At 53.4% G+C, this 15,490-nt stretch overlaps 3 protein-coding genes across 3 annotated transcripts; 2 read left to right on the top strand and 1 right to left on the bottom strand.

The window, feature by feature from the left end:
* Positions 1 to 2,499: 2,499 nt before the first annotated feature.
* On the top strand, positions 2,500 to 3,825 carry HER10_EVM0000192 (arsenical-resistance protein; the record flags this gene model as incomplete). The annotated part of the gene is made up of 4 exons (XM_035469986.1): positions 2,500 to 2,767; positions 2,819 to 2,961; positions 3,022 to 3,129; positions 3,190 to 3,825. The coding sequence occupies 4 exons, from the start codon at positions 2,500 to 2,502 to the stop codon at positions 3,823 to 3,825; spliced, it is 1,155 nt and encodes a 384-aa protein (XP_035330343.1).
* A 277-nt stretch (positions 3,826 to 4,102) lies between these two features.
* HER10_EVM0002600 (uncharacterized protein) lies at positions 4,103 to 9,594 on the top strand. Its single transcript, XM_035472306.1, has 2 exons — positions 4,103 to 4,797; positions 4,850 to 9,594. Exons 1-2 carry the CDS (start codon positions 4,533 to 4,535, stop codon positions 6,256 to 6,258), a joined length of 1,674 nt encoding a protein of 557 aa, XP_035330493.1. The 5' UTR covers positions 4,103 to 4,532; the 3' UTR covers positions 6,259 to 9,594.
* HER10_EVM0006724 (Cys/Met metabolism PLP-dependent enzyme) lies at positions 6,765 to 8,015 on the bottom strand (the record flags this gene model as incomplete). Its single annotated transcript, XM_035476302.1, has 1 exon — positions 6,765 to 8,015. The coding sequence occupies one exon, from the start codon at positions 8,013 to 8,015 to the stop codon at positions 6,765 to 6,767; it is 1,251 nt and encodes a 416-aa protein (XP_035330744.1).
* Positions 9,595 to 15,490: the final 5,896 nt, after the last annotated feature.

Raw genomic sequence — 15,490 nt, 5'->3', positions numbered from 1 at the left:
TGGGGTCCACATTCGGCTTCATTTGAGGCTCGTCCGAACGGATTCGAGACATTTCCACTGAGAACTTGGCAATAGGTCGGCCGCTGGAAAAGACGCGTCCAATTGTGGTATTTCGGATGCGCAAAGTCCATAGTTCGGGCGAATAACATATTCAGGCATAGTTTGACGAGATGTTGCCTTTACTTCATGCACCAGAGCTATCGAATAAAGAGCGACGTAGGTGCTTGGTAATAGAAGGGCAGAGTTTGATCTTGGCACGATGAAATTTTCCTTCAGCAAGAATGGCACAGAGAGAAGCCCATTGCTGTACACACTAATGCCTGTGTCCAAAAAGGACGGATATCACGAAAGCTGGCGGGTTGGTTAGCAGGTTTTTGTCGCGCTCTGCGAGACGTTTTCCGATGTTCGAAGATTGACACATTGTGTTTAAACGCCTCACACTTGCGATGCGCCGATTGTGCACGCGCGTCTGAAATGCGACCCGAGACTGCGCTCCTCGTGGGGAAGATCAATCCGAAACGACACCAATGCGGCATGGGGGCGCGACAAATTATGGTGGGATGCTTGGTCTGATGGTTCCCGAGGTTTCGAAGCGGGAGAAACGCCCAAGTTGCGGGAGAGGATGCAGGAGCGCGCCGCAAGAGGAGATCGAGGATGTCCATCATCATTTGGAGATGACACCGCTCGTCATCTCGTTGAGGTTGGCGCTTTGCTGATATGAGAATGACGACGTTGCGAATGATGAAATCGCGTCCCACAGCCCACGTCACATCGTCGGACCAACCGTCCAGTGCAAACAACGCGGATGATTTGAGGTGAATTGCAGTCGTGGCACCGGCTTTGGAGGTCGGTTGAGGGATATTGTGGTTGTGAGGGAAGGACAAAGTCGCGGTTATGTTGGCAGGCTGAAGAAAATTTTATCATGAGGATTGAGGCAGGTGGGCACGGGATGGAGGGCACAGCAAGCTCGGGAGGTTTCTCGGCCCGACACCTAAAGCCGCCCCGCCTAAATCCATGGTCGCGTTCCAACCTGGAAGTCGCGACGTTGGCCGGTGCACCTGCCTACTGTCGGAGCTGGGATGTCCCAAGCCTCCGCCGGCTCCGTCGCCGTGTCCGATCGAGGAATGCATGAGAAAACCTGCGGGGGAAATGAGTTTGTTGACGATCGCGGGGAGACATGAGTTAGTAACTTAGCTGAGATCGTAAGATCAGTCACTTACTCTCAACGATAGCGGTGGTGTCTAGGATCAACATGACTAAGTAGCCACTTAATGTACCGACTTTCTGCCTGATCTCAACAGCCTTGCGAAAGCACAGCCTCCACAGCGAGGGTCAAGATGTAAGGCACACCGGATGGCCATGTGTTTTCTTCATTGCTAGCAGTTGCAATTATACGATATGGCCAAGTGCACGTGAAGGTCTCGTTACTTTTCGCCTTAAGTCATTCATATGGTCAGTACCCCAAGGATATCCCCTCCGTACTTCGAGAGGAAGAACTGAGGCGCAGTATCTGTTCTTTCCATATTTTGCAAGCTATGAAGGAACTCCTTGCGGGCGAGTTGTTTATATGCCCAAATTAAGGGGTCCAGTGGTTTCAAATGCACGGTGAACTATAGCCTACGGAGCTTCAGTATTTTGTTAACTCTTCAATATAACGCATGAATGAGGCTGGGGCTGAAGATTCCGGCCCGTGTGCATGCCAAAGTCAATCAGATGAAAACTTGGAGCTAGCAGAACAACACAGAGCTAACTCCTGAACAAGTCGACATCTTAGATCGCAGTTTTGAACACGAGAATCATTCCATTTCCTGTTTCTCACATTCAAGGAGTTGTCGCAGATCACTGGCATTCGGGAAATACCCAGCCGCTCGCTCTGCTGCTCGCAAAGTTCAACGTCGCACTTTTTCTTCCTGGTTGATACCAAAAGGGCCATTCAAATTCATGTTTGATTCCACAGCAATAGCTGGTCATGGAGCAACTCTCTTATGACGAATGCAAGCAGGCAAGTAGATGAAAAGCGTTTTTGCAAGCTTTGCACTATGCCAATTACCACCGTCGTTGGGGTTCAAAGAGTTTTGGCACCGGAAGGCCTCTGAACTAATCAAGTATTGGACTGGAATAGTTGTGAGTCCGGCCTCAGACCAGAAACACAGATGGCGCAGTGATTGGATAAACCCTTTTCGCCGCGAGCTGGACGGCAGCGCGAAGTCTCTTCAAGCGGGAAAATCAGTCGGTGCGGTTTCTTCTTCAATGAAATGTCACCCCTCTTCTCTGATTGGTCAGGATTGGGAGAGTTGCTTTTGGTGGGAAACCCCCAAGACTGAGGTGCCCACCCTTCCTATTCCCAGTAGCTCTCATAGAAGAAGACTTCAAGAATTCCAAAATTGACTATCTCAAAAGATCGCCAATAGAATTACCACCCAATCTATTTTTTTGAATTTCCTTCATATTTGGCTCATTTTCATAGTACTTGTAACGTCTAGTACTTCCTCCAGCAATATGCAGCATCTGAGAGTGAAAACAGACGGAAACCAGGTTGAGAAACAGAGTGAACACGGTACAAATCGAGATGTCGAGCAGCAACAATCTATCGAATACAAGCACGAACAAGATCCTTCAGTATTTAAGTCTCTCGGTATTCTGGATCGGTTCCTAGCCGTCTGGATCTTTCTCGCCATGTTGATTGGCATTCTCCTCGGAAACTTTGTACCCAATGCCGGGCCAGCACTGCAACAGGGCAAGTTTGCTGGCGTCTCTGTGCCGATAGGCAAGTTCTGAATCAATCAACTCTTCAATACGTTATGCTTATAGACTCTAGCCGTTGGCCTGCTGGTGATGATGTACCCCATATTGTGCAAGGTTCAGTATGAGAAGCTACACACCATCTTCCGTACAAGAGAAATCTGGATCCAACTCGGCTTCAGCATCATCCTCAACTGGATAGTCGCACCGCTCTTCATGGTCAGCCTTCCATGCTTCCAAAGGCAGTATCGAATACCTGCTAACACGAGTATGTGTTAGCTTGCCTTGTCATGGGCGTTCCTACCGGACAAGCAGGGTCTCAGAAACGGGTTGATTCTTGTCGGAGTCGCGAGATGTATCGCCATGGTGCTGATTTGGACAAGCCTGGTAGGAACATCGCTGGTAGTGACTTACACGCCCACGGTATGCTGACAGTGTCGATTGTAGGCAAGAGGGGATGGGAATTATTGCGCGATCCTCGTGGCAGTCAACTCTTTTCTGCAAATCGTCCTCTTCGCCCCTGTGGCCCTGCTTTATATTCGAGTAATCGGCCAAGACTACAGTATATCATCCATCTCTTACTCGACAGTTGCCTCGGCAGTTGGCATCTTTCTTGGCATTCCTCTTGGTGCGGCCATCCTCACGCGGCTGTCACTGGTCTACACCATCGGGGTCGGCACGTACAACAACAAGATCATACCTGTTCTGGCTCCCTGGTCACTCATCGGTCTTTTGTATACGATTATTGTCCTCTTCGCCTCTCAGGGCTCCCAAGTCGTCCACCAAATCGTCTCCGTGGTGCGCGTGGCGGCGCCGCTGGTGGTCTACTTCTCCGTCATTTTCTCGGCGACCCTGCTCGTCGCTCGCAGACTGGGATTTCGCTACGGCCTCGCATGCACCCAGGCCTTCACGGCAGCCAGCAACAACTTTGAGCTAGCCATCGCAATCGCGGTCGCGGCGTACGGGCCTGAGTCGGACGAAGCCCTTGCCACAACCGTCGGGCCGCTCATCGAAGTGCCGGTGCTCCTTGGACTGGTCTACTTTGTCAAGTGGTTTGCTAAGCGTTACAACTGGGAAGACTAAGCCGGAGCTTTCGCAAACGGCGCAATGAGACAAAAGCACATGTCGGTGTCATGGGGTCCAAGAGCATGCAGGAGCTAAGGTAGCACAAAAGTTTGCGGGTGATGCCGTGCCGAAGGAGCTGAACTAACGATGCTCAATGTTGAGGGGAAACGAGTGCCATCTATGATAGCTTTTCAGAAGCAAGTGAATATCACTGCTTTGATAAATCATTATCCAAGTCGACTCCCCCCGTCGGGATTTTTGGAAGTGTCTGGTCCATGGTGTTGCAAGACGTTCACTGAACTTGGAATGATAAGCTACAGATGCGGGGACCCTAGTGACTGAACCCTTGTCGGCTTTAGCGCACGTTGCGCTGCAACTGCCTGAAGTGACACCTCGGGTGCCCCAAGCTCCCTGTCACCGTCCGCTTCTTGTTCCACCTTGGACAGGATCCGTCCGGGTTCCGACCGCCAATTTGATTGTCAACACTCATCTCGATAACCTACAATCTCCCAATCCAACCCTCATCAACCGTCACTTGACAATCGATTCCAGCGATCCGCATCCGCAACGAGACTCGGGTAGGCCGAGACCCCCGTGCCGTCTTTCTCATCGTCAAGGTTTCGGTAGAGCCTGGGCAGCGGCACCCCGTATCGCGCATTGGACCCCTAAGAGACCCCCGAGAACTGTTTCCACGCCTTGCCGGAGCTTTCCCCCACGATCCCGCCATGGAGTCGCTTCCCCGCGAGCTGATAGATGCTATTCTCCGGCAGTGCGTCGCTTTATCACCGCGAAATCATATTTTGGATCTGCGTCTCGTATGTAGGGCCTTCGACCGCTTCCTCAAGCCCTTTGCGTTGAGGACAATCGCCCTCGAATTCAGCCGTCTCAGCAAAAACAGCCGGCGGCGGCAGCCGAATTTCGATTCTCTTCAGACAATTGGATACCACTGCAAGTCAATGTACATTGACTTGATGGTGTTGCGCGATGAGTGTAAGCTGGAAAGAGGTCCCGAGTTTGCGCATTATTGCTGATTCATCAACAGTGGAAGTAGAGTTCCTGTCAACCATCTTCGATCGAATACCCTCTATGAAGCACTTCGTCCAGACATTGCAACGCCAGTACTGCATGTCGCCTGCTTCCTTCACGACACTGGACTACCGTCATACCCTCGAATTAATACTGTTCAACTGCCAATTTGTTTCCTCGTTACGTCTGAACCTCCCCTTCCAGCTTGTCGGCCACCGCTGTAATGCTGCAACAATGATCCTCGCGAATACCTTCTCTGCCTTCTCCCGCCGCCCGGAGGACTCTCTTTCACTCAAAACTCTTGTGCTGGAGAACGTGTCTGACCAAGCTATTGTCGACCTATGGACCAACCCGTCCGATGTTCTTGCCATTATGCGCGCCATCCTCCAACTCGAGCACCTAGTAATATCCTTCCGTCGTCACGAAGTCGATCCTCCACGCGTGGCCTTCTACGGTACTTGCCTATGGGATCTTATCCACAACGCCGAAGTTCTACAGACCCTTTGTCTATCCGGTACCGACGACGACCGTCCACCTAGGGGCCTCAAGCAAACAAAGGCCTGGAACATGACGATAGACGAGTGGAGGGCCCGCGCGCTTCCCTCTCCACCGATCACGCTTCCATGTCTGACGGCCCTCGAACTGAAGCGTGTTGAAATTACACCAGATGTCCTTCGATGCGCCGCACGCAACTTCGGCCAGACCCTACGCGAGCTGTACCTCAATGAAGTCTACCTGAAGGCGGAACAGGGGCATAACCTCAACGAAGACTCAAAGGAAATCCTGTGGATCGGACTCCCAAACCAGAGGCCCGGTCTCCACGATGACTGGATGGCCATGATCATCCGGGAGTCGTGTCCGAAACTCCAGACGTGCCGTGCTTCATTCCTCGGCTACGACCTCTACACCCGTGACGATCTACCGCCGTCACCCGCGCCCTCATCCCCCGATTTCGACTTCATTGACCCCTGCGGGCTCGGCCGCTCCATCGCGCAGCGCTTCGTCGAAGTAGCACTGGGCTACTACCAGCCGCCGCAGTCGGACGGCTCACCCGTGTCCTACCTGCCGGCTCTGGCCTCCAACGACTACCTCCTCACTCAGATGCGGCCTAGAACGCGCGCGTTGCGGGTCACAGAGTACGACGTTAATGCCTACCAGACGGCGGTGCGGAACTCCACGAGCGGTTGGCAACGCAGCATCGACGGCGTTTTCCCCAACTGCAACAGCGGCACCCTCGAAGAACTTCACTACATTGCCGAGACTGCTTGTCAGGGCATGAATGAGATTCAGCGGCAGCGCAATGAGCATGCCGGCCAAGGAGAAGGGGGCGAAGGCGGAGGCGGTGATGGCGAGAATGGCGGTGGCGGCGGTGGTGGAGGAAACCTGGCAGAGAATCTTCTGAATCTGAACTTTGCAGAGGAGTGAGGGGGTTTCCACGAGACGCTGAAGATAGGTTGGGCTACTGAGTAGCGTTGTACGACTTTTGTCAACATCACACGGACTTTTTGGGACGTTTACAGAGACATGGAGGGATTGGTCACGGTCAAGCGTTTGAACGACACGAAATTTTGCTTCCTAATAGCTTGCGGTCCAATGTTTTCTCTGGTAGAGTGTATGCTACCATTCTTCTTCTTCATTATACCCCTCCAGCCCTGTTCTAGAAAATTTCAATTGCTTACTATGCCTAATGCTCCCTTTTTTTGAAACCCTCCTTTATATATGATGATGATATTTTGATCATGATGCTAGCGGTAGTCGATGGACTTTTTCCGTCTCTAGCTCGTAAGATAAATTCCCAAATCGAATGCAGCCACCCTCCCTTTGAAAAAAACCAGGCGAACTGGATTCTAGATTCCTTTCGTAGAATCAAGTTCCATCCAAAACTGTCATGAAATGCGCCTCACTCTCTCTTTCTCTCTACTCTCTCTAGTCTAGTGACCGTTGACGCCGTTGGAGCCGTTCTTCGGCTCGGCAACGGCCTTGTCGAGGGCCTGCAGTACATCGCGGCGCAGGTCCTCGGCGTCCTCGACACCGCAGCTGATGCGGACGAGGTCGTCAAAGACGCCGACGGCCTCGCGCTGGTCCTTGGGGATGCCGGCGTGGGTCATGCTGCTGGGCACCTCGACGAGGGACTCCACGCCGCCGAGGGACTCGGCGAGGGTGAAGATGCGGGTGAGCTGGCAGAAGCGCTCGGCGGCGGCGTGGCCGCCCTTGATGCGGAAGGAGAGCATGCCGCCGCCCATGCCGTTGCGGTGCTGCTTCTTGGCGATGGCGCGGTGCGGGTGGGAGTCGAGGCCGGGGTAGTTCACGGCGATGACGTTGTCCGAGGCCTCGAGGGCGGTGGCGACGGCGGTGGCGTTGGTGGAGGCCTCGCGGGCGCGGAGGTGGAGGGTCTTGAGGCCGCGGTGGGCGAGCCAGCAGTCAAAGGCGGAGGGGACGGCGCCGATTGCGTTTTGGAGGAAGCCGAGGCGCTGCTTGAGGTCGGGCGAGTTGAAGGCGGCGACGCCCATGACGACGTCCGAGTGGCCGTTGATGTACTTTGTGACGGAGTGGACGACGATGTCGGCGCCGAGGTCGAGGGGGTTCTGGACGTAGGGGGAGAGGAAGGTGTTGTCGACGACGACCATGATGCCGTGCTGGTGGGCCTGGGTGACGACGGCGCGGACGTCGACGAGGCGGAGGGTCGGGTTGGAGGGGCTCTCGATCCAGACGAGCTTGGTGGCCGGGGTGATGTGGGCCGAGATGTCGACCTCGATCTCGGGCGTGAAGGTGACCTTGACGCCGTGGGCCTTGGCGACCTGGGTGAAGTAGCGGTGGGTGCCGCCGTAGACGTCCGAGACGGAGATGACGTGGGAGCCGGCGGCGAGGGACTGGAGGACGACGGCGGTGGTGGCGGAGCCGGAGGAGAAGGCGAGGGCGTATTTCGCGTGCTCGAGGGCGGCGACGGCCTGCTCAAAGTTGTCGCGGTTGGGGTTGCTGGAGCGCGAGTACTCGTAGACGCCGACGGGCTTGCCGACGCTGGTCTGGGCGAAGGTCGTGGAGAGGGAGATTGGCTCGATGACGGCGCCGGTGACGGGGTCGTGGGGGGAGCCGGCGTGGACGGCGAGGGTGCCGAAGTTGTGGACGGGCGAGGGCGCCCGCGGAGGGGTCTCGATAGGGTGCTCGGCGACGGGGACGGTCATGGTTGCGAAACTTGCGATGGAGGGGTTCGTTGTTTTCGTGATAAGAAGAAGTTTGGCGGGGTAATAGATTGCGACTATCTTCTAAAGGAAGAAGAAAGGATGAAGAGTCGAGGGTATCTAGAAAATGCAGAAAGAAGGATGAAGAAAAAAAAAAAAAAGTAGGCTCGAGAGAAAAAGAATTCGGGCTACGTCTCGGGGTTTGTGCGAAATAAAGTCGACGGTAACCGAGTCGAGTCGCGGGGTCGTTTTTCTTGTAGTTTGTTACGTTATGAAGAACGAAAAAAAAGTAGCTCGAGTCTCGGTAGGATGTTTAAGGTGGAAATTGCCCCGCTACACTCCGGTGACCGAAAAAGATGACGGTGCTTTGTATCGGGGATGCCCCAAGCTCCGAATTGGCAAGTAGGAATCAATCACGCAATCGCGCGCCTGCTGACCAAGACGGTCTGGTTTTGGTGAGTCAATGGGCTGATTTTGGTGGTCGGGGGAGTGGTAGCTGAGGTGTCTAGACGGGCTGAGAGAGACGTTTTCGGTGGTTTGTTGTTTCTGATTATCGTCAACCTCTGGTCTTACTCACTTTGCGCCCTTGTCTTGGAGGGGCACGTTGAGGTACGAGGGTTTGTTTGGCGGAGACTGGCGGTCTGCGAGCAGGGAAGAACGAGCTGGTCCAATGACTCTTAATTATTCGCACGGGTTGCAGCTTTGCGTGGATGGTTGAGAATGGCGCAATCCGGAGCTATGCAAGGCACTGAGCTCTTGTAGGCAGGTGATGAGGTGCTCGAGGGATTCCCCGGGGTTTTCGATCGGAGTGATCGGAGTGATCGGGAAGGTCCAAGATACGTGTGGAGGGGCTACGCAGTAGTGTAGCTGTGTAAGGCAAAGTAAGGTAAGGTAGTGCAAGGTAGTGTAGAGCTCAGAAATGGGCAGAGGTTCATATGAAATCACATTTTATATCTCGGTTTCCCCCCTGGATGACGCCTTCGATTTCAAACATGTCAAAAGATTCCCCAAGCACACACCGCCTCGTGCTAGAAGCTGACGCGATTGAACAGGGCGCGGGCTGAAAGCCTGGGAGCGAGCTGGAGCTGGAAAATTTGATGAGCAAACGTGGTTCGATGAGCTTCCGTCATCACAAATCCCAATGATGCACAATGTAGAGTTTGCGCCCTGTCGCTGTCTGTTTTTTTTCTTCTTCCTTTTCGCCTACCAAGGTAATACCACCTGCCTCGACTGGTAGGTATGTATCCGTAAGCTGCCTTTGCTGACAACACCTTAGTAGCACGCACCATGGCATGGGCACCTTGAGGCAAGTGTCAACCGTTGCGGCACACAATTCCGTAACAGGGTCTTTTTTTCGGGGTCTTGGCTCCGCAGGTCCGCATTGCTGACATATCGAATTCTTGCATGGGATTTTTTTTCGTTGTACCTTGAAAGATAAGGCAAGGTGAGGTGGAAGACGCTGCAGACTGCATGTGGTATCATTGCGCAACAGAGATTGGCCAACACCCAGGGAGGCAGAATTTCAAGACCGAACGGGGACCTGATAGAGCAGAGCGGCCGGGAGAACTGCGGAAAGGTGGGGTACAAGAAACCCGGCTCGGTACAAGCGGCGGCCAGCTTCGGCCCTACGTAGGTATTGCGTACAGGCTTCATAATCCACCTTCTTTCTCGCTTTCTTTCCATTCTCCTGACTAATGCAACCGCTTACAATATCCTATCTCGACCCCAACAACCACCTCAGAAAGTGAAGCTCAAGGTTTTCTCTGGCGGACAACCATACACCACCTCAACCTACCTTACCTTACTGTAGTATGTGCTGTACGGGTAGGTAAGGTACTAGATATAGATAGTGCGGTAGCTCACCACACCATCACCACCACTCCAGCTCCCAGACAGCCGCCTCTTCACCCCAACTCCCTGCCTCGCACTCACCTTTTTACTACACCGCACACACATCAAGCTTTCACGTCTAGAAAAACTGTCAACACACTCACCAGTCCCTGCCACACACCAAAACAATGCAAGTGTCGTAAACGCGTTAACACGGGCTAGCGGCCGAACCTATCCCATCCCCCTCTTTCCGTTTGACAGGCTTGGGGTTATTGTCCTTCTCAAATCTTCTGACTGGGAAAAGTGACAAATACCCGGCGGGCGCGGGTGCACAGGGGTGAAGGGAGGAGGGAATCGCCTAAGCTTATCCATGCCATTGGGACAGCTCAAGGGAAATGGTTTCCATCTACGGTTTTGGGGAGGGAAAGGGGGGGCTTGTGAGCGTTTTCACATGTTACATCTGGGTCGCAGCGAAAGAATAAAAAAACGAAACTTCAATGCCCCCTCTTCGACAACACATTGTCAACAAGACAGAGCCACGAGACCACGGGCACAGCTCGACCCAATTCGGAAGGTCTTTCGCGTATAGGTCTCTCAGTTGTTTCTTCCCCGTCTGCCAGACTGTCAGTCTATTGCGACCATGTTCCCTGGTCTTTCATCCAGCATAGCCAATTCTGCGGGAGTAATTGCGAATAGGTAGGTAAAGGTGAGTGCGTAGGGCCCGTAGAGGTCACACTAAGGTGTGTGTTCGCCCCTCTAGGTCCCATTCTTTCGTACAAATTGATTTGCCTGGGTTCACACACAGCCTACCTTACTTTTGTAGAGCTGGTAGGTGGGTGCCTTTTGCCCGACTAGGCTCTCTCAAACACCACCACTAACCTACCTTACCTTACGCCGTACGGATACCTTCCATTACCAACGTACCTAGCCACACAAGGGTAAGTTACGACAGTTGGCCTCTTTACGAGCGACTCGCGTTAGAGAAAAGACTCTCCTTCATCCTATCGTCTGTGTCGCCCTCGGACTGCGCAAGGATAGCCGGCCAGCCCTACGCCCACGAAGAAAATAAGTCTGTCACTAAAACGTTGTCTCAAAACCTTGTTCGAAGCTCTGCAACCACAGCACAGGCGCTGACGGCGATCACGGCCCTTTTCTCCTTTGGGAAGTGTTGCTTTTTTTGGTACTGGGTCCACCCTGCTCTCTGGCTTGGGCGTCCTTGCATGTCAAGGTCAAAAGTCAACTCTTTCTCAAAACTGTCAGGCCGCAGAACGAACATGTCTTAAGTGACTGCATAGCATGGAGTACAATCATACAGAACCGGCCGCCCGCGCCCTTCCGCCTATCGCCGATCATTGCGGAATTGCCGTGCCGTCTTGGCGGACCCAGCTCTCTCGATGGACCATATTCTCAGACGGCGGTACTGCATCCATCTGTTCTCTGTATGTCAAAGGCGCAGACGCCATAAGTGAAGGGCCAGAGTTTGGAAGCAACTCGAAACGACTTGTTATACGAAACGCTAAGTCCGAATAACCGATTGCCCCTTTCAAGCGAAAGGTCCGCGGCGTTGCTATGCGCAGTCATCCAAATAATACTCATATCGACGCCCTTTCACATACCTTGTATGCACTATCGGCGATGCCAGTGTCATCTTGACTACCGACTTTAGGTATGAGAAGGTATGTACGGCGCGTCCATAAAGGCTTTTCAACTCTGAGACAAAATTCCAAGGCTCAGCTTTGCGTTGCCTCTACCTCTCTGCTAGCCTTCACGTCTTGCTTCAACGAAATAATCGTCAGTGACACATCGAGAGCCGCTGGTAGAGATAGCTGCAAAATGTTCCGTTGAATACGATTCGATACTGGTAATTGAACAATGAGTGATATTCTCCCGCAGAGGCACCCATCTCACGAGTGACATGGGACTTGCTTAGGAGGATCGCCCCAATAGGTGCGATATTATCGACCGAATGGCGCGTCGTCCAAGTATCGTGCTTCATTTCTCCGGGATTGACTATTCAGCTTGGCTAGCATCGACTGTGGGGTATATTCCGTCAGCCGCAAGCTATTATGGAGTAATAGGCTTTAGATGAAGTCCGATTTGAAAAGCCGTATAATTGCCTACCTTATTAAATGACACCCTTTGTATGGGCCCGAAGAGGCTGGTGTCGCGAGTGAACTGGTGGGTGAAGTGGCTGAGGTATAGTCCGTAAACACCCACGACTCGTTGCTCTACCGACTAATCGAGATCGATAATCGACTGAACTTACAGTTACACATCTGTACGCTACAGCTCACATGTCGAAGAATGCCAAGAGCGTATAAGGTTGGTAGTTGCTCAGAGGCTTCTGTCAGGAGCCGTCAATCAGCTACACTCTGCAGCCCTTCCTTCGAATTGGTGTATTACCACGTTTCCAATTCGTGAACTAGCGGGCGAACCTGCAGATGCGACTTGTGAGTTTGCTGCTTTCAGCGCCAGTTGACTCGGTTGGATGTTACGAAGGGCTGCTCTCGGCTCAATGCGTGGCTACATCTGGCCGAGGCCCTTGCTTCTTTTCCGGCGCATTCGACTAAAGCACTTAGCAAACGGTTGAAGCCTGCAACCTGTAAGCCTCGTGAGAATCAATTTTGACGTTAATTACCTTGAAGCAAGTGCATTTCAACTGATGTTTTGCTCACTTCGATCGAGTGTTCTCCGGGGTGAGACAGACTTGAAGCGGCAATGGCACTAGGCCCGAAAAGAGCACCAACTCCCAAACCCTTTCAACCCTGCATAATAGCCGTTGCATTGCTAATTGCGAACCAATTGCCCATGCTCGTGTCAGTCAACGACGGGCTGAGCTGGCCGCATCATCGTTGTTGGCTCTTCGGCCTGTAATCCGTCTCCGATGAATCAATGCCATCCGCGGCCCTGGACGCTGTCGACCCCTCCAACCTAGAATTGCATCATTCTTGTCAAGCGTCTTGTTAACGTTCCATCCGGTGGTCGGAACAGCGGACAAGCCGCGGGGGGGAAGTCGGTAGCGTCCCCGCCAGTCCGGGGTTCTCCCAAGCAATGTCTGTGGGCGAACCCATGTGCGACATCAACCATGAAAGGCTTGGCTTTTCTTCATCTTTGGTAAGAGGGTTCTTCTAGAAACCCTCTTTACCTCCTGTCCGGCGGCCGGCGGTTATTGTTGCTGCATGCTCCGTATGTTTGCGTATCAAGCCTTGCCTCACGTGCCAGCTGCCGGTCGCATCACCCAAACTGCTCTTGGTTCCCTCCTCACGCAACTCCATGCAAGACCCCAGGATTGTTTCAATCGACATGCCTTACATGTGCGGCTTAATCGACGGCGAGGAAAAGAGGTGTCCAAGCCTCCTCCAGATCTACGTCAGCCCCCTTTCCTTCCCGTCACACCCCTCGGATGGCCTGGACTCCGACCCAATGGCAAGTATAGGGTTCCTGCGCGCACACCACGCCCGCGAGCTTTCTGAGCCCTTTGATTCGACCATGGTCGCCGCCATTCAACCTTGGAGGACATCACATCCCGTCCTATGCTAGGTTTCCACACACTTGTAGATCGCAGATCATATTGGTTGGCGATTATCGACGGAACGTTTTGCCCAATTAAACATGGATTTGACAAGTTCAACGGGCGCCACACCTTGAAAACAAGAGCTCGTGGCGATGCAACAACTGTATACGGGAACCAGCGCGTCGACAATGTTCATCTGCCGACCTATCCTTTGCAAAACTTGATAGCCAGTTGACGCGTCGCTGCGGTTGCATGTCTCGTAAGCCGTGCGTAATGCTTAAGCTGTTAAAGAGAACCAGATGAGGCTGCAAAGGTCCAACGGACGGGGTTCGGCGGGTTTTCCACAAAGATGGATAACGCGGAGTCGGGTTCATGAATTTCGTTCGTCTGACGTTTGGCCTATATGCCGGGCTTCACCGTCGGGCAATCTCTGTGTGTTCTGCAATCCGCCCGGACATGCACGCTCGTCATCCCTTGCCCCCGACTCATGTTGGAGGAAACTTCAGATTTTGAATTTTTCCTCTCCCGCCGGCAAAGATGCCGGAGGAAAAGGGGAGTCGGAGGTAGAAAGTGTTTTAAAAAGGTTACCAGGCGATGTTGGTGCTGGCACTGAGAGCAGGGCTGAGGGATGATTTGACATCTCACCCTACCCTACCATTAGTCTCCCGGCAACCCGAGGCGACAACGAGAACGACAAGAAGTGAGGGTTTCTGCTTGACAGAGACAACTGGCGTAAGCTCGCAGACGCTCTCCTCCGATCCGCCCGCTCACCCGCCCGCTCCGTGTGGGAGGTTGTCTCGTCGTGGGGTCATGCCGACCAATCTCGCAGCTTCTCGGCCGTGTCGTCTCTACTCCATCAAGAAGCGAAACGCGCAAGCGGGGACACCGCGGACTGTTAGTCCTCCACTGTCCGCTGCATGGTAAGGGACTTTCTTGTAGGGAAAAGAACGCACGGCGCAGTTCTTGCTCTGTCAGTGGGAAACGGTACCCGTTGTGGTCGTTGCGGTGGGCACGCAGGGTGGTAGGCGTTGCAAAAGCCATGGGGTATTTGGCTGTGACGTTTAGACTCTGAAGCCTGCCCTGCTCGGTCTTGCTGCCTTGCTATTGCTGCTGCTGCCCAGCTGGTCGGTGTGTTGGCCACAGCGGACGGGGACCGGGTCCGATGAAGTTGACGTGTCGGGTTCGTACTCCGTACCTCGTACCTTATTCAAAGTGTAGTCTTTAGTGGGCGTAGCCACGGGACTGGCTGTGAGTGCTGAGCGTGAGCGAGCGCACATGTCAGGCAGTTCGAGGTAGATGACAGGATGGACTCAACTGGGCGGTTGATAACCCAATGTGTTTTATGGGATACTCTCGGCGCTGAATTCGTAGGGACTATTATCCGTAGCAAGAATTCCCCATGATGAGCCGCCTTATGGAAGTCTTGGGGCTGCAGGGGTTAGGAAAGTTGTGCATTAGCCCTGGTGGCTACATTCTGTACTCAGTAGGTTGGTAGCATATCCGTATGCTCTCCGTAGACTGTAGCTAAGCATGTTGGCCAGGCATTCGCCAGTCGATCCTGTAATTCCGTTTTCCTTGTTGATGTCCTCGGCTCCGCGGATTTTGGTCTAATTGTCGGACTGTGTATCCTTACGGATTGTGGTAGTGTTGTGTGTAAAAGCAAAGTGTGGATCTTGTCAGCGTGGACCATGGCGTGGCGGAGCATGACGGTGACAGACGTAAAGTCCCATGCATAGCTGGAGTTTTACCCGGTAGGAAGTAAGGTACTTGCCAATTGTGCGGCGGCAAGGAGAGACGGACTTGTACCTGCCTACCCATCCGGCAACAAGGTTAAGAGGTACCTCTGGTATTACTGTGGGGTCTGAGTTGACAATTCGCCGCAACTCGATTCGGTCAGTGTGGAGGGCAGGCTGCACAGCCCGCAGCCCGAAGCCCACGGCCCACGGCCGCAAATGTCAGTGACTCCTGCACCTGCTCCTTGCTCCCCATCCGGGCCATTCCCCCCCCCTCCCCCTTGCGCCTCCTTCTCCTTCCATTCTGCCCTACGACAGCACAGCAATCAGCGGGCAACCACAACATAACCGTTCAACGCTAAAGAGGAAGGGGGGAAAACGTCTTTTCATTCTTCAGACAA

This window comes from Colletotrichum scovillei (genome assembly GCF_011075155.1).
Source record: "Colletotrichum scovillei strain TJNH1 chromosome Unknown Contig00008, whole genome shotgun sequence".
NCBI classification, from domain to species: Eukaryota; Fungi; Ascomycota; class Sordariomycetes; order Glomerellales; family Glomerellaceae; genus Colletotrichum; species Colletotrichum scovillei.
This window is presented reverse-complemented; position numbering and strand designations above follow the sequence as displayed.